Source organism: Oncorhynchus keta, chromosome 12 (genome assembly GCF_023373465.1).
Source record: "Oncorhynchus keta strain PuntledgeMale-10-30-2019 chromosome 12, Oket_V2, whole genome shotgun sequence".
Taxonomy (NCBI): domain Eukaryota; kingdom Metazoa; phylum Chordata; class Actinopteri; order Salmoniformes; family Salmonidae; genus Oncorhynchus; species Oncorhynchus keta.
The window spans coordinates 52,768,872-52,791,648 of NC_068432.1; the positions used below are offsets into that span (position 1 = coordinate 52,768,872).

The following is a 22,777-nucleotide window of genomic DNA, read 5'->3' on the forward strand; positions in this document are numbered from 1 at the left end:
TCTGAGTCTCTATAGACCAGGTAACACAGCTCCCAGTCTGAGTCTCTACAGACCAGGTAACACAGCTCCCAGTCTGAGTCTCTACAGACCAGGTAACACAGCTCCCAGTCTGACTCTCTACAGACCAGGTAACACAGCTCCCAGTCTGAGTCTCTATAGACCAGGTAACACAACTCCCAGTCTGAGTCTCTACAGACCAGGTAACACAGCTCCCAGTCTGAGTCTCTACAGACCAGGTAACACAGCTCCCAGTCTGAGTCTCTACAGACCAGGTAACACAGCTCCCAGTCTGAGTCTCTACAGACCAGGTAACACAGCTCCCAGTCTGAGTCTCTACAGACCAGGTAACACAGCTCCCAGTCTGAGTCTCTACAGACCAGGTAACACAGCTCCCAGTCTGAGTCTCTACAGACCAGGTAACACAGCTCCCAGTCTGAGTCTCTACAGACCAGGTAACACAGCTCCCAGTCTGAGTCTCTACAGACCAGGTAACACAGTTCCCAGTCTGAGTCTCTACAGACCAGGTAACACAGCTCCCAGTCTGAGTCTCTATAGACCAGGTAACACAGCTCCCAGTCTGAGTCTCTACAGACCAGGTAACACAGCTCCCAGTCTGAGTCTCTACAGACCAGGTAACACAGCCCCCAGTCTGAGTCTCTACAGACCAGGTAACACAGCTCCCAGTCTGAGTCTCTACAGACCAGGTAACACAGCTCCCAGTCTGAGTCTCTACAGACCAGGTAACACAGCTCCCAGTCTGAGTCTCTACAGACCAGGTAACACAGCTCCCAGTCTGAGTCTCTACAGACCAGGTAACACAGCTCCCAGTCTGAGTCTCTACAGACCAGGTAACACAGCTCCCAGTCTGAGTCTCTACAGACCAGGTAACACAGCTCCCAGTCTGAGTCTCTACAGACCAGGTAACACAGCTCCCAGTCTGAGTCTCTACAGACCAGGTAACACAGCTCCCAGTCTGAGTCTCTACAGACCAGGTAACACAGCTCCCAGTCTGAGTCTCTACAGACCAGGTAACACAGCTCCCAGTCTGAGTCTCTACAGACCAGGTAACACAGCTCCCAGTCTGAGTCTCTACAGACCAGGTAACACAGCTCCCAGTCTGAGTCTCTACAGACCAGGTAACACAGCTCCCAGTCTGAGTCTCTACAGACCAGGTAACACAGCTCCCAGTCTGAGTCTCTACAGACCAGGTAACACAGCTCCCAGTCTGAGTCTCTACAGACCAGGTAACACAGCTCCCAGTCTGAGTCTCTATAGACCAGGTAACACAGCTCCCAGTCTGAGTCTCTACAGACCAGGTAACACAGCTCCCAGTCTGAGTCTCTACAGACCAGGTAACACAGCTCCCAGTCTGAGTCTCTACAGACCAGGTAACACAGCTCCCAGTCTGAGTCTCTACAGACCAGGTAACACAGCTCCCAGTCTGAGTCTCTATATACCAGGTAACACAGCTCCCAGTCTGAGTCTCTACAGACCAGGTAACACAGCTCCCAGTCTGAGTCTCTACAGACCAGGTAACACAGCTCCCAGTCTGAGTCTCTACAGACCAGGTAACACAGCTCCCAGTCTGAGTCTCTACAGACCAGGTAACACAGCTCCCAGTCTGAGTGTCTACAGACCAGGGTGGAAGCACTACGGGAGAAATAAGGAGTTGAACAGACTGCCAGCAATTGGCCAGGGTTGTGTTCATTAGTGCACAGCATAGCAAAACCTTTCTCAACAGAAAACAAGGGTTTGGTAACTGTACAAGTTGTTACAGGTCCCCGTTTAGGCTCTTTCGTTTCCGTTTTCGTTCCTCGTGAATATGAGCGAGCAACCAATCAGGTCATCGGCAACATTCAGATGGAGCATAACGAAGGATGCCCTGTGATCCGGCCTCCAGCCAAAATGACATTTACTTGATTACTGCCAGCACAATTCAACTCAATTTGACATCTCTATGGAAACTCATCTTCCTATTTACTAGCGGTAATGCACTTAGTCAGAGCTTTTGTTTCCAAACGAGCAGAGACAGAGCAACCCACAACTCTTGGAATGCGGCTAGGTTCTGTTTTAAAGCGATATTTCAGGGTTACCTCCTAAACAGCTAGAGGTACTTCAGGGTTAACTCTTAAACAGCTAGAGGTACTTCAGGGTTAACTCCTAAACAGCTAGAGGTACTTCAGGGTTAACTCCTAAACAGCTAGAGGTACTTCAGGGTTAACTCTTAAACAGCTAGAGGTACTTCAGGGTTAACTCTTAAACAGCTAGAGGTACTTCAGGGTTAACTCTTAAACAGCTAGAGGTACTTCAGGGTTAACTCTTAAACAGCTAGAGGTACTTCAGGGTTAACTCTTAAACAGCTAGAGGTACTTCAGGGTTAACTCCTAAACAGCTAGAGGTACTTCAGGGTTAACTCTTAAACAGCTAGAGGTACTTCAGGGTTAACTCCTAAACAGCTAGAGGTACTTCAGGGTTAACTCCTAAACAGCTAGAGGTACTTCAGGGTTAACTCCTAAACAGCTAGAGGTACTTCAGGGTTAACTCCTAAACAGCTAGAGGTACTTCAGGGTTAACTCCTAAACAGCTAGAGGTACTTCAGGGTTAACTCTTAAACAGCTAGAGGTACTTCAGGGTTAACTCCTAAACAGCTAGAGGTACTTCAGGGTTAACTCCTAAACAGCTAGAGGTACTTCAGGGTTAACTCCTAAACAGCTAGAGGTACTTCAGGGTTAACTCTTAAACAGCTAGAGGTACTTCAGGGTTAACTCCTAAACAGCTAGAGGTACTTCAGGGTTAACTCCTAAACAGCTAGAGGTACTTCGGGGTTAACTCCTAAACAGCTAGAGGTACTTCAGGGTTAACTCCTAAACAGCTAGAGGTACTTCAGGGTTAACTCCTAAACAGCTAGAGGTACTTCAGGGTTAACTCTTAAACAGCTAGAGGTACTTCAGGGTTAACTCCTAAACAGCTAGAGGTACTTCAGGGTTAACTCCTAAACAGCTAGAGGTACTTCAGGGTTAACTCCTAAACAGCTAGAGGTACTTCAGGGTTAACTCTTAAACCTAAACAGCTAGGTTCAGGGTTAACTCTTAATCCTAGACAGCTAGGTTCAGGGTTAACTCTTAATCCTAAACAGCTAGGTTCAAGGGTTAACTCTTAATCCTAAACAGCTAGGTTCAGGGTTAACTCTTAATCCTAAACAGCTAGGTTCAGGGTTAACTCTTAATCCTAGACAGCTAGGTTCAGGGTTAACTCTTAATCCTAGACAGCTAGGTTCAGGGTTAACTCTTAATCCTAAACAGCTCGGTTCAGGGTTAACTCTTAAACCTAAACAGCTAGGTTCAGGGTTAACTCTTAATCCTAAACAGCTAGGTTCAAGGTTAACTCTTAATCCTAGACAGCTAGGTTCAGGGTTAACTCTTAATCCTAGACAGCTAGGTTCAGGGTTAACTCTTAATCCTAAACAGCTAGGTTCAGGGTTAACTCTTAATCCTAAACAGCTAGGTTCAGGGTTAACTCTTAATCCCAAACAGCTAGGTTCAGGGTTAACTCTTAATCCTAGACAGCTAGGTTCAGGGTTAACTCTTAATCCTAAACAGCTATGTTCAGTGTTAACTCTTAATCCTAAACAGCTAGGTTCAGGGTTAACTCTTAATCCTAAACAGCTAGGTTCAGGGTTAACTCTTAATCCTAAACAGCTAGGTTCAGGGTTAACTCTTAATCCTAAACAGCTAGGTTCAGGGTTAACTCTTAATCCTAAACAGCTAGGTTCAGGGTTAACTCTTAATCCTAAACAGCTAGGTTCAGGGTTAACTCTTAATCCTAAACAGCTAGGTTCAGGGTTAACTCTTAATCCTAAACAGCTAGGTTCAGGGTTAACTCTTAATCCTAGACAGCTAGGTTCAGGGTTAACTCTTAATCCTAGACAGCTAGGTTCAGGGTTAACTCTTAATCCTAAACAGCTCGGTTCAGGGTTAACTCTTAAACCTAAACAGCTAAGTTCAGGGTTAACTCTTAATCCTAGACAGCTAGGTTCAGGGTTAACTCTTAATCCTAAACAGCTAGGTTCAAGGTTAACTCTTAATCCTAGACAGCTAGGTTCAGGGTTAACTCTTAATCCTAGACAGCTAGGTTCAGGGTTAACTCTTAATCCTAAACAGCTAGGTTCAGGGTTAACTCTTAATCCTAAACAGCTAGGTTCAGGGTTAACTCTTAATCCTAAACAGCTAGGTTCAGGGTTAACTCTTAATCCTAGACAGCTAGGTTCAGGGTTAACTCTTAATCCTAAACAGCTATGTTCAGGGTTAACTCTTAATCCTAAACAGCTAGGTTCAGGGTTAACTCTTAATCCTAAACAGCTAGGTTCAGGGTTAACTCTTAATCCTAAACAGCTAGGTTCAGGGTTAACTCTTAATCCTAAACAGCTAGGTTCAGGGTTAACTCTTAATCCTAAACAGCTAGGTTCAGGGTTAACTCTTAATCCTAAACAGCTAGGTTCAGGGTTAACTCTTAATCCTAAATAGCTAGGTTCAGGGTTAACTCTTAATCCTAAACAGCTAGGTTCAGGGTTAACTCTTAATCCTAAACAGCTAGGTTCAGGGTTAACTCTTAATCCTAGACAGCTAGGTTGCACTTCCTCAGACTCAGATGAATTTGTAGATGCCATTTCTGTATGTCTCTGTATCCAGTATGAAAGAAGTGAAAGGTTGTTTCGCAAGCCAATGCTAACTAGGATGAGGGAAATGACTCTGGGGAAGTAGATATGGGGCCTCATTGGCAAAATCCCATAGTATCTCTTTAAATAAACATCTCTCGGTCGCATCTCAATTGTCTGTGTTTTCTTCCACTCCTCCCTCTGGGTCGCATCTCAATTGTCTGTGTTTTCTTCCACTCCTCCCTCTGGGTCGCATCTCAATTGTCTGTGTTTTCTTCCCCTCGTCCCCTCGATGTTAAATAAACATCTCTACATCCACAATACAGCATAGTGTCAGAGACAACAACAACAAAAATTATCCTCTATGTGTCATAATTAGACAGACAGAAGTCATCTTGCTGATAGGGTTCATTACGATAAGTAACCTTATCTTACCTACTAGAAATGTCAAGTGACAAATAAGTCTCTCTCTCATCTGCTCTTTGTCGACGCCCTTGTTATAAGGTCATCGGCACCAGGAACTTTACCCAGTACGAGGACATTTCAGACGAAAAAACCTGCTTTCCTCGGCCGGGAGGATGAAACTTGGCTGCAGGTGGATGTTCCAGCAAGACAATGTTCCCCCGGAGCACACGTCAAAGTAATGGTTCACCCCCCCTATCTCAGTCTCCGGATATGAAACCCATTGAAAAGCCATGGTTTAAATTGAAGAAGGGAGTCAAATCAAATCAAATCAAAATCAAATCAAATGTATTTATAAAGCCCTTCGTACATCAGCTGATGTCTCAAAGTGCTGTACAGAAACCCAGCCTAAAACCCCCAAACAGCAAACAGAGTCCATACGAGTAGACAGATTCTGTATGCAGGACTAGTCTAAGATCCTCCTCAAAGTGTATCTCCAACTCATAAAACACTTTTGAAAACCCTAACCCTAAAACCCTAACCCTAACCCTAACCCTACTAAACATATTTTTCTCTAAGCAATTATTAATGTAAAATATATATAAAATATATATATATATATTTCATTTTTGCTAATCTTTATCAAGGGTTTCAGACCCCACTGTAATTGTAAAACTCTGTTTCCATTCTGTGAGTTCCCTGCTCTCCTACACTCTCTGTGGAACTGAATGACCTGAACTCTATAAATCTAAGATGAGGGTTGTTTTCTCTTTTTCTACTCTCCCCTCTGCTCGGTTCCGCCCTCCCCCTCTGCTCCCCTCTGCTCGGTTCCACCCTCCCCTTCTGCTCAGTTCCTCCCTCCCCCTCTGCTCGGTTTCTCCCTTCCCCTCTGCTCGGTTCCTACCTCCCCCTCTGCTCGGTTCCTCCCTCCCCCTCTGCTCCTCTCTGCTCAGTTCCCCCCTCCCCCTCTACTCCTCTCTGCTCGGTTCCTCCCTCCCCCTCTGCTCCCCTCGCTCGGTTCCTACCTCCCCCTCTGCTCCTCTCTGCCCGGTTCCTCCCTCCCCCTCTACTCCTCTCTGCTCGGTTCCTACCTCCCCCTCTGCCCGGTTCCTCCCTCCCCTCTACTCCTCTCTGCTCGGTTCCTACCTCCCCCTCTGCTCGGTTCCTCCCTCCCCTTCTGCTCAGTTCCTCCCTCCCCCTCTGCTCGGTTTCTCCCTTCCCCTCTGCTCGGTTCCTACCTCCCCCTCTGCTCGGTTCCTCCCTCCCCCTCTGCTCCTCTCTGCTCAGTTCCCCCCTCCCCCTCTACTCCTCTCTGCTCGGTTCCTCCCTCCCCCTCTGCTCCCCTCGCTCGGTTCCTACCTCCCCCTCTGCTCCTCTCTGCCCGGTTCCTCCCTCCCCCTCTACTCCTCTCTGCTCGGTTCCTACCTCCCCCTCTGCTCCCCTCGCTCGGCTGACTGCCTCCCTGCCAGCTCCCTGTACAGTGGGCTAAACAGTAGCTGGACCAAGACATCACTCCTGAGTCCTGTCCTATCCTTCTACACAACATCAACACTCCTGAGTCCTGTCCTATCCTTCTACACAACACAAACACTCCTGAGTCCTGTCCTATCCTTCCACACAACACAAACACTCCTGAGTCCTGTCCTATCCTTCTACACAACACAAACACTCCTGAGTCCTGTCCTATCCTTCTACACAACATCAACACTCCTGAGTCCTGTCCTATCCTTCTACACAACATCAACACTCCTGAGTCCTGTCCTATCCTTCTACACAACATCAACACTCCTGAGTCCTGTCCTATCCTTCTACACAACATCAACACTCCTGAGTCCTGTCCTATCCTTCTACACAACATCAACACTCCTGAGTCCTGTCCTATCCTTCTACACAACATCAACACTCCTGAGTCCTGTCCTATCCTTCTACACAACATCAACACTCCTGAGTCCTGTCCTATCCTTCCACACAACACAAACACTCCTGAGTCCTGTCCTATCCTTCCACACAACACAAACACTCCTGAGTCCTGTCCTATCCTTCTACACAACACAAACACTCCTGAGTCCTGTCCTATCCTTCTACACAACACCCTCTTCAGTCCTTCTAACCTTCTCCAGGGAAACAAACACCATCCTCCACATCAATCGTGGATGAAGCAAAGCACCACTCGAAGAGAAGAGAGTAGAGAGAGGAGAGTAGAGAGTGGAGTAGAGAGAGGAGAGTAGAGAGAGGAGAGTAGAGAACGGAGTGTAGAGAGAGGAGAGTAGAGAGTGGAGTGTAGAGAGAGGAGAGTAGAGAGTGGAGTAGAGAGAGTAGAGAACGGAGTAGAGAGTAGAAAGAGGAGAGGAGAAAGAGGAGAGTAGAGAGAGGAGAGGAGAGAGTGGAGAGTAGAGAGTGGAGAGTAGAGAGGAGAGTAGAGAGTGGAGAGTAGAGAGTGGAGTAGAGAGAGGAGAGTAGAGAGCGGAGTAGAGAGAGGAGAGTAGAGAGTGGAGTAGAGAGAGGAGAGTAGAGAGTGGAGTAGAGAGAGGAGAGTAGAGAGAGGAGAGTAGAAAGAGGAGAGGAGAAAGAGGAGAGTAGAGAGCGGAGTAGAGAGCGGAGTAGAGAGAGGAGAGTAGAGAACGGATTAGAGAGTAGAGAGAGGAGAGTAGAGAGAGGAGAGTAGAGAGAGGAGAGTCGAGAGAGGAGAGTAGAGAGAGGAGAGTAGAGAGAGGAGAGTCGAGAGAGGAGAGTAGAGAGAGGAGAGTAGAGAGCGGAGTAGAGAGAGGAGAGTAGAAAGAGGAGAGTAGAGAGCGGAGTAGAGAGCGGAGTAGAGAGCGGAGTAGAGAGTGGAGTAGAGAGCGGAGAGGAGAGTAGAGAATGGAGTAGAGAGAGGAGAGTAGAGAGAGGAGAGTAGAGAATGGAGTAGAGAGAGGAGAGTAGAAAGAGGAGAGTAGAACGAGGAGAGTAGAACAAGGAGAGTAGAAAGAGGAGAGTAGAAAGAGGAGAGGGGAATGGAGAGAAGGGAGAGTAGATAAGGGAGAGTAGAGAGTAGAGAGGGGAGAATAGAGAGGGGAGAGTAGAGAGTAGAGAATGGAGTAGAGAGTAGAAAGAGGAGAGTAGTGAGAGGAGAGAAGGGAGAGTAGATAATGTAGAGTAGATAGGGGAGAATAGAGAGGGGAGAGTAGAGAGAGGAGAGGAGAAAGAGGAGAGTAGAGAGTGGAGAGTAGAGAAGGGAGAGTATAGAGTAGCGAGGGGAGAGTAGAGAATAGAGAGGGGAGAGTAAAGAGTAGAGAGGGGAGAAGAGAGAGTAGAGAAGGGAGAGTCGAGAAGGGAGAGTAGAGGGACAGTAGAGAGAATATAGGGGAGAGTAGAGAGAGGAGAGTAGAGAGAAAAGAGTGGAGAGTAGAGAGAAAATAGGGGAGAGTAGAGAACAGAGAGTAGAGAGGAGAGAGTAGAGAGTGGAGAAGAGAGAGTAGAGAAGGGAGAGTCGAGAAGGGAGAGTAGAGAGGGACAGTAGAGAGAATATAGGGGAGAGTAGAGAGAGGAGAGTAGAGAGAAAATAGGGGAGAGTAGAGAACAGAGAGTAGAGAGGGGAGAGTAGAGAGAAAATATGGGAGAGTAGAGAACAGAGAGTAGAGAGGGGAGAGTAGAGACTAGGTATGTATAGATGGTGGTGAGTTTCAGGCTGGTTTCTTCTAGGGTGACAAGGTATCTACTTTACTGAGATCTCTCCATGTCTATCAAATCTCTGTCGATAGATCTCAATCTCTATACATCTCTCTCTATATCTATCTCTCTATATAGCTCACACACTACATCACTCTCTATATCTCTCCCTCTACATATTTCTCAACATCTCCCTCTACATCTCTCTGTACATCTCTCTCTGTCTCTCTCCATATCTCTCTCTACATCTCTCTCCATATCTCTCTCCATATCTCTCTATACATCTCTCTCCATATCTCTCTATATCTCTCTCTATATCTCTCTATACATCTCTCTCTGTCTCTCTCTACATCTCTCTATATCTCTCTCTACATCTCTCTATACATCTCTCTCTATATCTCTCTATACATCTCTCTCTGTCTCTCTCTACATCTCTCTCTACATCTCTATCTACATCTCTCTCTACATCTCTCTCTACATCTCTCTCTGTCTCTCTTTCTATATCTCCCTCTACAACTCCCTCTACATCTCCCTCTATATCTCCCTCTACACATCTATCTATACTGTATAGCCCTACTGTATAGCCCTACTGTATAGCCTTACTGTACAGTCCTACTGTATAGCCCTACTGTATAACCTACTGTATAGCCCTACTGTATAGCCCTACTGTATAGCCCTACTGTATACCCTACTGTATAGTCCTACTGTATAGCCCTACTGTATAGTCCTACTGTATACCCTACTGTATAGCCCTACTGTATAGCCCTACTGTATAGTCCTACTGTATACCCTACTGTATAGCCCTACTGTATAACCCTACTGTATAGCCCTACTGTATAGCCTTACTATATAGTCCTACTGTATAGCCTACTGTATAGTCCTACTGTATACCCTACTGTATAGTCCTACTGTATAGTCTTACTGTATACCCTACTTTATAGCCCTACTGTATAACCCTACCGTATAGCCCTACTGTATAGCCTACTGTATAGTCCTACTGTATACCCTACTGTATAGTCCTACTGTATAGTCTTACTGTATACCCTACTTTATAGCCCTACTGTATAACCCTACCGTATAGCCCTACTGTATAGTCTTACTGTATAGTCCTACTGTATCGCCTACTGTATAGTCCTACTGTATACCCTACTGTATAATCCTACTGTATAGCCTTACTGTATACCCTAATGTATACCCTACTGTATAGTCCTACTGTATAGCCTTACTGTATACCCTACTGTATAGCCCTACTGTATAACCCTACCGTATAGCCCTACTGTATAACCCTACCGTATAGCCCTACTGTATAACCCTACCGTATAGCCCTACTGTATAGCCCTACTGTATAGCCCTACTGTATAGTCTTATTGTTACTGTACTGTCCTCCCTGTTACTGTCCTATACAGTACTTTCATCCCTGTTACTGTACTGTCATCCCTGTTACTGTACTGTCCTCCCTGTTACTGTCCTATACTGTACTGTCATCCCTGTTACTGTACTGGCATCCCTGTTACTGTCCTATACTGTACTGTCATCCCTGTTACTGTCCTATACTGTACTGTCATCCCTGTTACTGTCCTATACAGTAATGTCATCCCTGTTACCGTCCTATACTGTACTGTCCTCCCTGTTACTGTCCTATACAGTACTGTCATCCATGTTACTGTACGGTCATGGTCATCCCTGTTACTGTCCTATACTGTACTGTCATCCCTGTTACTGTCCTATACAGTACTGTCATCCCTGTTACTGTCCTATACAGTAATGTCATCCCTGTTACTGTCCTATAATGTACTGTCATCCCTGTTACTACACTGTCATCCATGTTACTGTACTGTCATCCCTGTTACTGTCCTATACAGTAATGTCATCCCTGTTACTGTCCTATACAGTACTGTCATCCCTGTTACTACACTGTCATCCATGTTACTGTACTGTCATCCCTGTTACTGTCCTATACTGTACTGTCATCCCTGTTACTGTCCTATACAGTACTGTCATCCCTGTTACCGTCCTATACAGTACTGTCATCCCTGTTACTGTCCTATACAGTACCATCATCCCTGTTACTGTCCTATACAGTACTGTCATCCATGTTACTGTACTGTCATCCCTGTTACTGTCCTATACAGTACTGTCATCCCTGTTACTGTCCTATACAGTACTGTCATCGCTGTTACTGTCCTATACTGTACTGTCATCCCTGTTACTGTCCTATACTGTACTGTCCTCCCTGTTACTGTCCTATACAGTACTGTCATCCCTGTTGCTGTCCTATAATGTACTGTCCTCCCTGTTACTGTCCTATACTGTACTCCCTGTTACTGTCCTATAATGTACTGTCATCCTTATTACTGCATTGTCCTCCCTGTTACTGTCCTATACTGTACTGTCATCCTTGTTAATGTCCTATACTGTACTGTCATCCCTGTTACTGTCCTATACAGTACTGTCATCCATGTTACTGTACTGGCATCCCTGTTACTGCCCTATACAGTACTGTCATCCCTGTTACTGTCCTATACTGTACTGTCATCCCTGTTACTGTCCTATACAGTACTGTCATCCCTGTTACTGTCCTATACAGTACTGTCATCCCTGGTACTGTCCTATACAGTACTGTCCTCCCTGTTACTGATCTATACTGTACTGTCATCCATGTTACTGTACTGTCATCCCTGTTACTGTCCTATACAGTAATGTCATCCCTGTTACTGTCCTATACTGTACTGTCATCCCTATTACTGTCCTATACAGTAATGTCATCCCTGTTACTGTACTCTCATCCCTGTTACTGTACTGTCATCCCTGTTATTGTACTGTTATCCCTGTTACTGTCCTATACAGTACTGTCATCCCTGTTACTGTACTGTCATCCCTGTTACTGTCATATACTGTACTGTCATCCCTGTTACTGTCCTATACAGTACTGTCATCCCTGTTACTGTACTGTTATCCCTGTTACTGTACTATACAGTACTGTCATCCCTGTTACTGTCCTATACAGTACTGTCATCCCTGTTACTGTCCTATACTGTACTGTCATCCCTGTTACTGTCCTATACAGTACTGTCATCCCTGTTACTGTACTGTCATCCCTGTTACTGTCCTATACGGTACTGTCATCCCTGTTACTGTCCTATACAGTAATGTCATCCCTGTTACCGTCCTATACTGTACTGTCCTCCCTGTTACTGTCCTATACAGTACTGTCATCCATGTTACTGTACGGTCATCCCTGTTACTGTCATATACTGTACTGTCATCCCTGTTACTGTCCTATACAGTACTGTCATCCCTGTTAATGTACTGTTATCCCTGTTACTGTACTATACAGTACTGTCATCCCTGTTACTGTCCTATACAGTACTGTCATCCCTGTTACTGTCCTATACTGTACTGTCATCCCTGTTACTGTCCTATACAGTACTGTCATCCCTGTTACTGTACTGTCATCCCTGTTACTGTCCTATACTGTACTGTCATCCCTGTTACTGTCCTATACAGTAATGTCATCCCTGTTACCGTCCTATACTGTACTGTCCTCCCTGTTACTGTCCTATACAGTACTGTCATCCATGTTACTGTACGGTCATGGTCATCCCTGTTACTGTCCTATACTGTACTGTCATCCCTGTTACTGTCCTATACAGTACTGTCATCCCTGTTACTGTCCTATACAGTAATGTCATCCCTGTTACTGTCCTATAATGTACTGTCATCCCTGTTACTACACTGTCATCCATGTTACTGTACTGTCATCCCTGTTACTGTCCTATACAGTAATGTCATCCCTGTTACTGTCCTATACAGTACTGTCATCCCTGTTACTACACTGTCATCCATGTTACTGTACTGTCATCCCTGTTACTGTCCTATACTGTACTGTCATCCCTGTTACTGTCCTATACAGTACTGTCATCCCTGTTACCGTCCTATACAGTACTGTCATCCCTGTTACTGTCCTATACAGTACCATCATCCCTGTTACTGTCCTATACAGTACTGTCATCCATGTTACTGTACTGTCATCCCTGTTACTGTCATATACAGTACTGTCATCCCTGTTACTGTCCTATACAGTACTGTCATCCCTGTTACTGTCCTATACTGTACTGTCATCCCTGTTACTGTCCTATACTGTACTGTCCTCCCTGTTACTGTCCTATACAGTACTGTCATCCCTGTTGCTGTCCTATAATGTACTGTCCTCCCTGTTACTGTCCTATACTGTACTCCCTGTTACTGTCCTATAATGTACTGTCATCCTTATTACTGCATTGTCCTCCCTGTTACTGTCCTATACTGTACTGTCATCCATGTTAATGTCCTATACTGTACTGTCATCCCTGTTACTGTCCTATACAGTACTGTCATCCATGTTACTGTACTGGCATCCCTGTTACTGCCCTATACAGTACTGTCATCCCTGTTACTGTCCTATACTGTACTGTCATCCCTGTTACTGTCCTATACAGTACTGTCATCCCTGTTACTGTCCTATACAGTACTGTCATCCCTGGTACTGTCCTATACAGTACTGTCCTCCCTGTTACTGATCTATACTGTACTGTCATCCATGTTACTGTACTGTCATCCCTGTTACTGTCCTATACAGTAATGTCATCCCTGTTACTGTCCTATACTGTACTGTCATCCCTATTACTGTCCTATACAGTAATGTCATCCCTGTTACTGTACTCTCATCCCTGTTACTGTACTGTCATCCCTGTTATTGTACTGTTATCCCTGTTACTGTCCTATACAGTACTGTCATCCCTGTTACTGTACTGTCATCCCTGTTACTGTCATATACTGTACTGTCATCCCTGTTACTGTCCTATACAGTACTGTCATCCCTGTTACTGTACTGTTATCCCTGTTACTGTACTATACAGTACTGTCATCCCTGTTACTGTCCTATACAGTACTGTCATCCCTGTTACTGTCCTATACTGTACTGTCATCCCTGTTACTGTCCTATACAGTACTGTCATCCCTGTTACTGTACTGTCATCCCTGTTACTGTCCTATACTGTACTGTTATCCCTGTTACTGTCCTATACAGTACTGTCATCCCTGTTACTGTACTGTCATCCCTGTTACTGTCCTATACTGCACTGTCCTATACAGTACTGTCATCCCTGTTACTGTCCTATACAGTACTGTCATCCCTGTTACTGTACTGTCATCCCTGTTACTGTACTGTCCTATACAGTACTGTCATCCCTGTTACTACACTGTCATCCCTGTTACTGTACTGTCATCCCTGTTACTGTACTGTCATTCCTGTTACTGTCCTATACTGTACTGTCATTCCTGTTACTGTCCTATACTGTACTGTCATCCCTGTTACTGTCCTATACAGTACTGTCATCCCTGTTACAGTACTGCCATCCCTGTTACTGTCCTATACTGTACTGTCATCCCTGTTACTGTACTGTCAGCCCTGTTACTGTACTGTCATCCCTGTTACTGTACTGTCATCCCTGTTACCGCACTGTCATCCCTGTTACTGTACTGTCATCCCTGTTACTGTACTGTCATCCCTGTTACTGTACTGTCATCCCTGTTACTTCACTGTCATCCCTGTTACTGTACTGTCATCCCTGTTACTGTCATCCCTGTTACCGTACTGTCATCCCTGTAACTTCACTGTCATCCCTGTTACTGTACTGTATGTTACAACTGTCAAATAGTATCACTCTCTATTATTTTTACAGTTTGTTGACTAATAGCTGAAGTGCAAAATAATTTAGTGCCAAATCTTAACTTGAGATATGTAACATATGAGTTCCGTGTGAATCTGAAATAAGGTTTTGGGCCCGTGATGTTAGTGTAAACGTACACGCTAGAGTACTACTGTACGTTGGCAGGTGAACAACAACTGAACTGGCCCTTATAAAAACTATAAAACTATATCTATTAATACTTTGTCATCACAACCCATTGTTGAGGCAACAGTGGATATATTAGTGATATAAACAGTGGATGTATTAGTGATATAAACAGTGGATGTGTTAGTGATATAAACAGTGGATGTATTAGTGATATAAACAGTGTTAGTGATATAAACAGTGGATGTGTTAGTGATATAAACAGTGGATGTATTAGTGATATAAACAGTGGATGTATTAGTGATATAAACAGTGGATGTATTAGTGATATAAACAGTGGATGTATTAGTGATATAAACAGTGGATGTATTAGTGATATAAACAGTGTTAGTGATATAAACAGTGGATGTATTAGTGATATAAACAGTGGATGTATTAGTGATATAAACAGTGGATGTATTAGTGATATAAACAGTGGATGTATTAGTGATATAAACAGTGTTAGTGATATAAACAGTGGATGTATTAGTGATATAAACAGTGTTAGTGATATAAACAGTGAATGTATTAGTGATATAAACAGTGTTAGTGATATAAACAGTGGATATATTAGTGATATAAACAGTGTTAGTGATATAAACAGTGGATGTATTAGTGATATAAACAGTGTTAGTGATATAAACAGTGGATATATTAGTGATATAAACAGTGGATATATTAGTGATATAAACAGTGTTAGTGATATAAACAGTGAATGTATTAGTGATATAAACAGTGGATGTATTAGTGATATAAACAGTGGATGTATTAGTGATATAAACAGTGGATATATTAGTGATATAAACAGTGGATATATTAGTGATATAAACAGTGGATATATTAGTGATATAAACAGTGTTAGTGATATAAACAGTGAATGTATTAGTGATATAAACAGTGGATGTATTAGTGATATAAACAGTGGATGTATTAGTGATATAAACAGTGGATGTATTCGTGATATAAACAGTGGATGTATTAGTGATATAAACAGTGGATATATTAGTGATATAAACAGTGGATGTATTAGTGATATAAACAGTGGATGTATTAGTGATATAAACAGTGGATGTATTAGTGATATAAACAGTGGATGTATTAGTGATATAAACAGTGGATGTATTAGTGATATAAACAGTGGATGTATTAGTGATATAAACAGTGGATGTATTAGTGATATAAACAGTGGATGTATTAGTGATATAAACAGTGGATGTATTAGTGATATAAACAGTGGATGTATTAGTGATATAAACAGTGGATATATTAGTGATATAAACAGTGGATATATTAGTGATATAAACAGTGGATATATTAGTGATATAAACAGTGTTAGTGATATAAACAGTGGATGTATTAGTGATATAAACAGTGGATGTATTAGTGATATAAACAGTGTTAGTGATATAAACAGTGGATGTATTAGTGATATAAACAGTGGATGTATTAGTGATATAAACAGTGGATGTATTAGTGATATAAACAGTGTTAGTGATATAAACAGTGGATGTATTAGTGATATAAACAGTGGATGTATTAGTGATATAAACAGTGGATGTATTAGTGATATAAACAGTGGATGTGTTAGTGATATAAACAGTGGATGTATTAGTGATATAAACAGTGTTAGTGATATAAACAGTGGATGTATTAGTGATATAAACAGTGGATGTATTAGTGATATAAACAGTGTTAGTGATATAAACAGTGGATGTATTAGTGATATAAACAGTGGATGTATTAGTGATATAAACAGTGGATGTGTTAGTGATATAAACAGTGGATGTGTTAGTGATATAAACAGTGGATGTATTAGTGATATAAACAGTGTTAGTGATATAAACAGTGGATGTGTTAGTGATATAAACAGTGGATGTATTAGTGATATAAACAGTGGATGTATTAGTGATATAAACAGTGGATGTATTAGTGATATAAACAGTGGATGTATTAGTGATATAAACAGTGGATGTATTAGTGATATAAACAGTGGATGTATTAGTGATATAAACAGTGGATGTGTTAGTGATATAAACAGTGGATGTATTAGTGATATAAACAGTGGATGTATTAGTGATATAAACAGTGGATGTATTAGTGATATAAACAGTGGATGTATTAGTGATATAAACAGTGGATGTATTAGTGATATAAACAGTGTTAGTGATATAAACAGTGGATGTGTTAGTGATATAAACAGTGGATGTATTAGTGATATAAACAGTGGATGTATTAGTGATATAAACAGTGGATGTATTAGTGATATAAACAGTGGATGTATTAGTGATATAAACAGTGGATGTATTAGTGATATAAACAGTGGATGTATTAGTGATATAAACAGTGGATATATTAGTGATATAAACAGTGGATGTGTTAGTGATATAAACAGTGGATGTATTAGTGATATAAACAGTGGATGTGTTAGTGATATAAACAGTGTTAGTGATATAAACAGTGGATGTGTTAGTGATATAAACAGTGGATGTATTAGTGATATAAACAGTGGATGTATTAGTGATATAAACAGTGGATGTATTAGTGATATAAACAGTGGATGTATTAGTGATATAAACAGTGGATGTATTAGTGATATAAACAGTGGATGTATTAGTGATATAAACAGTGGATATATTAGTGATATAAACAGTGGATGTGTTAGTGATATAAACAGTGGATGTATTAGTGATATAAACAGTGGATGTATTAGTGATATAAACAGTGGATGTATTAGTGATATAAACAGTGGATATATTAGTGATATAAACAGTGGATGTATTAGTGATATAAACAGTGTTAGTGATATAAACAGTGGATGTATTAGTGATATAAACAGTGGATGTATTAGTGATATAAACAGTGGATGTATTAGTGATATAAACAGTGTTAGTGATATAAACAGTGGATGTGTTAGTGATATAAACAGTGGATGTATTAGTGATATAAACAGTGTTAGTGATATAAACAGTGGATGTATTAGTGATATAAACAGTGGATGTATTAGTGATATAAACAGTGTTAGTGATATAAACAGTGGATGTATTAGTGATATAAACAGTGTTAGTGATATAAACAGTGGATGTATTAGTGATATAAACAGTGGATATATTAGTGATATAAACAGTGGATGTATTAGTGATATAAACAGTGGATGTATTAGTGATATAAACAGTGGATATATTAGTGATATAAACAGTGGATGTATTAGTGATATAAACAGTGGATGTATTAGTGATATAAACAGTGGATGTGTTAGTGATATAAACAGTGGATGTGTTAGTGATATAAACAGTGGATGTATTAGTGATATAAACAGTGAATGTATTAGTGATATAAACAGTGGATGTATTAGTGATATAAACAGTGGATGTATTAGTGATATAAACAGTGGATGTATTAGTGATATAAACAGTGGATGTGTTAGTGATATAAACAGTGTTAGTGATATAAACAGTGGATGTATTAGTGATATAAACAGTGGATGTATTAGTGATATAAACAGTGGATGTGTTAGTGATATAAACAGTGGATGTATTAGTGATATAAACAGTGAATGTATTAGTGATATAAACAGTGGATGTATTAGTGATATAAACAGTGGATGTATTAGTTATATAAACAGTGTTAGTGATATAAACAGTGGATATGTTAGTGATATAAACAGTGGATGTATTAGTGATATAAACAGTGTTAGTGATATAAACAGTGGATGTATTAGTGATATAAACAGTGTTAGTGATATAAACAGTGGATATATTAGTGATATAAACAGTGGATATATTAGTGATATAAACAGTGGATATATTAGTGATATAAACAGTGAATGTGTTAGTGATATAAACAGTGGATGTGTTAGTGATATAAACAGTGGATGTATTAGTGATATAAACAGTGGATATATTAGTGATATAAACAGTGAATGTGTTAGTGATATAAACAGTGGATATATTAGTGATATAAACAGTGGATATATTAGTGATATAAACAGTGAATGTGTTAGTGATATAAACAGTGGATGTGTTAGTGATATAAACAGTGGATGTATTAGTGATATAAACAGTGTTAGTGATATAAACAGTGGATGTATTAGTGATATAAACAGTGTTAGTGATATAAACAGTGGATATATTAGTGATATAAACAGTGGATATATTAGTGATATAAACAGTGGATGTATTAGTGATATAAACAGTGTTAGTGATATAAACAGTGGATGTATTAGTGATATAAACAGTGTTAGTGATATAAACAGTGGATGTATTAGTGATATAAACAGTGGATGTATTAGTGATATAAACAGTGTTAGTGATATAAACAGTGGATATATTAGTGATATAAACAGTGGATATATTAGTGATATAAACAGTGGATGTATTAGTGATATAAACAGTGTTAGTGATATAAACAGTGGATGTATTAGTGATATAAACAGTGGATGTATTAGTGATATAAACAGTGGATGTATTAGTGATATAAACAGTGGATGTGTTAGTGATATAAACAGTGGATGTATTAGTGATATAAACAGTGGATGTATTAGTGATATAAACAGTGGATATATTAGTGATATAAACAGTGGATATATTAGTGATATAAACAGTGGATGTATTAGTGATATAAACAGTGGATGTATTAGTGATATAAACAGTGGATGTGTTAGTGATATAAACAGTGGATGTATTAGTGATATAAACAGTGGATGTATTAGTGATATAAACAGTGGATGTATTAGTGATATAAACAGTGGATATATTAGTGATATAAACAGTGGATGTATTAGTGATATAAACAGTGGATGTATTAGTGATATAAACAGTGGATATATTAGTGATATAAACAGTGGATATATTAGTGATATAAACAGTGGATGTATTAGTGATATAAACAGTGTTAGTGATATAAACAGTGGATGTATTAGTGATATAAACAGTGGATGTATTAGTGATATAAACAGTGGATGTATTAGTGATATAAACAGTGGATGTATTAGTGATATAAACAGTGGATGTATTAGTGATATAAACAGTGGATGTATTAGTGATATAAACAGTGGATGTATTAGTGATATAAACAGTGGATGTATTAGTGATATAAACAGTGTTAGTGATATAAACAGTGGATGTGTTAGTGATATAAACAGTGGATGTATTAGTGATATAAACAGTGTTAGTGATATAAACAGTGGATGTATTAGTGATATAAACAGTGGATGTATTAGTGATATAAACAGTGGATGTATTAGTGATATAAACAGTGGATGTATTAGTGATATAAACAGTGGATGTATTAGTGATATAAACAGTGGATGTATTAGTGATATAAACAGTGGATGTATTAGTGATATAAACAGTGGATGTATTAGTGATATAAACAGTGGATGTATTAGTGATATAAACAGTGGATGTATTAGTGATATAAACAGTGGATGTATTAGTGATATAAACAGTGTTAGTGATATAAACAGTGGATGTGTTAGTGATATAAACAGTGGATGTATTAGTGATATAAACAGTGTTAGTGATATAAACAGTGGATGTATTAGTGATATAAACAGTGGATGTATTAGTGATATAAACAGTGGATGTATTAGTGATATAAACAGTGTTAGTGATATAAACAGTGGATGTATTAGTGATATAAACAGTGTTAGTGATATAAACAGTGGATGTATTAGTGATATAAACAGTGGATGTATTAGTGATATAAACAGTGGATGTATTAGTGATATAAACAGTGTTAGTGATATAAACAGTGGATGTATTAGTTATATAAACAGTGGATATATTAGTGATATAAACAGTGGATGTATTAGTGATATAAACAGTGGATGTATTAGTGATATAAACAGTGGATGTATTAGTGATATAAACAGTGGATGTATTAGTGATATAAACAGTGGATGTATTAGTGATATAAACAGTGGATGTATTAGTGATATAAACAGTGGATGTATTAGTGATATAAACAGTGGATATATTAGTGATATAAACAGTGGATGTATTAGTGATATAAACAGTGGATGTATTAGTGATATAAACAGTGGATGTATTAGTTATATAAACAGTGGATGTATTAGTGATATAAACAGTGTTAGTGATATAAACAGTGGATGTATTAGTGATATAAACAGTGGATATATTAGTGATATAAACAGTGGATGTATTAGTGATATAAACAGTGGATGTATTAGTGATATAAACAGTGGATGTATTAGTGATATAAACAGTGGATGTATTAGTGATATAAACAGTGGATGTATTAGTGATATAAACAGTGGATGTATTAGTGATATAAACAGTGGATGTATTAGTGATATAAACAGTGTTTGTGTAACAGATATGAAACAATCGGAAGAAATAAGGCAGTAATTCACTTCAAGCTCCCTGAGACTGATTCATAGGAACAACTAGGACATTTTTACAAGAAGACTAAAGTAGTGCACTATATAGGGAATAGGGTTCTATAGGTCCTGGTCTAAAGTAGTGCACTATATAGGGAATAGGGTTCTATAGGGCTCTGGTCTAAAGTAGTGCACTATATAGGGAATAGGGTTCTATAGGGCTCTGGTCTAAAGTAGTGCACTATATAGGGAATAAGGTTCCATAGGGCTCTGGTCTAAAGTAGTGCACTATATAGGGAATAGGGTTCCATAGGGCTCTGGTCTAAAGTAGTGCACTATATAGGGAATAAGGTTCCATAGGGCTCTGGTCTAAAGTAGTGCACTATATAGGGAATAGGGTTCTATAGGGCTCTGGTCTAAAGTAGTGCACTATATAGGGAATAGGGTTCCATAGGGCTCTGGTCTAAAGTAGTGCACTATATAGGGAATAGGGTTCCATAGGGCTCTGGTCTAAAGTAGTGCACTATATAGGGAATAGGGTTCCATAGGGCTCTGGTCTAAAGTAGTGCACTATATAGGGAATAGGGTTCTATAGGGCTCTGGTCTAAAGTAGTGCACTATATAGGGAATAAGGTTCCATAGGGCTCTGGTCTAAAGTAGTGCACTATATAGGGAATAGGGTTCCATAGGGCTCTGGTTTAAAGTAGTGCAATATATAGGGAATAAGGTTCCATAGGGCTCTGGTCTAAAGTAGTGCACTATATAGGGAATAGGGTTCTATAGGGCTCTGGTCTAAAGTAGTGCACTATATAGGGAATAGGGTTCTATAGGGCTCTGGTCTAAAGTAGTGCACTATATAGGGAATAGGGTTCTATAGGGCTCTGGTCTAAAGTAGTGCACTATATAGGGAATAGGGTTCTATAGGGCTCTGGTCTAAAGTAGTGCACTATATAGGGAATAGGGTTCTATAGGACTCTGGTCTAAAGTAGTGCACTATATAGGGAATAGGGTTCCATAGGACTCTGGTCTAAAGTAGTGCACTATATAGGGAATAGGGTTCCATAGGACCTGGTGCAAGAACTGACATGAATTTAAAACAGGAAAGGCTGTAATTTTTTAGTAAATTAATTAAGATTAGACATCATTCAAAACCACTGCAGAAGGTTTAGAGATTTAGTGAGAGTTTTCTAAACCCTAATATTCCCGAGAAGTGACACTTATCAACATCAACTGAATGGATTGACATCAATATCATCCCTAGTCTGTGACGGTTTTTCCTCTGTGAATAGATTATGACACATGGAGAGATATGACAGAGAAAAAAGCTACTCATTTAGTTTTCTGCATCGTACACACACACACACACACACACACACACAAACAGCGCGAGGGAGACAGAACGCAAATTTCTATACATGTTTATGTTTTTTTAAATAATCTACATATTTTTCAATTAATTGTTTTGCAAGGTGCAGATCTCGATGAAGATGCAGCTGGTTTTCCACTGACTACCATCAGTGGGCTGGGTTGGAAGAGTATGACTCACAGTCTACGGTAGGGTTAGTGATGACTCATGAGCGCAAAACGTTGCAGAAATGTAGCAGAATGTGCAAATTGGAACAATGTATCTTGGAGAACACTTATGGCAACAATGTAACGAACAGTGTAACAACGTAAGATTCTAGAATTCGCACTTACATTATAACACTGCTCGCGACTCAAATCTTGTTTGCAGGTGTCTGCTGCCTAGCCGATGTTTCTTTACCACTGAAACGATCCATCTTCACAACCTATGGAAAGGAAAGCAAGTACCACGACAAAAAAACACAACGTCTACAAAACGTTTAATTTCAGCAC

The 22,777-nt window shown here is 40.3% G+C and overlaps 1 protein-coding gene across 2 annotated transcripts in view; it reads right to left on the reverse strand.

Annotated features, from left to right (window-relative positions):
- Nucleotides 1–22,777, reverse strand: part of LOC127906465 (ras-related protein Rab-27B-like) — a 132,459-nt gene that overhangs the window by 109,426 nt on the left and 256 nt on the right. The window contains exon 2 of one of the 2 annotated variants that reach the window (XM_052458618.1): nt 22,619–22,710. In XM_052458618.1, coding sequence (XP_052314578.1) covers nt 22,619–22,620 — 2 coding nt within the window. In that variant the 5' untranslated portion in view covers nt 22,621–22,710. Of the gene's footprint in view, nt 1–22,618; nt 22,754–22,777 lie in introns of both variants that reach the window. The other variant, XM_052458619.1, reaches the window with a different exon arrangement.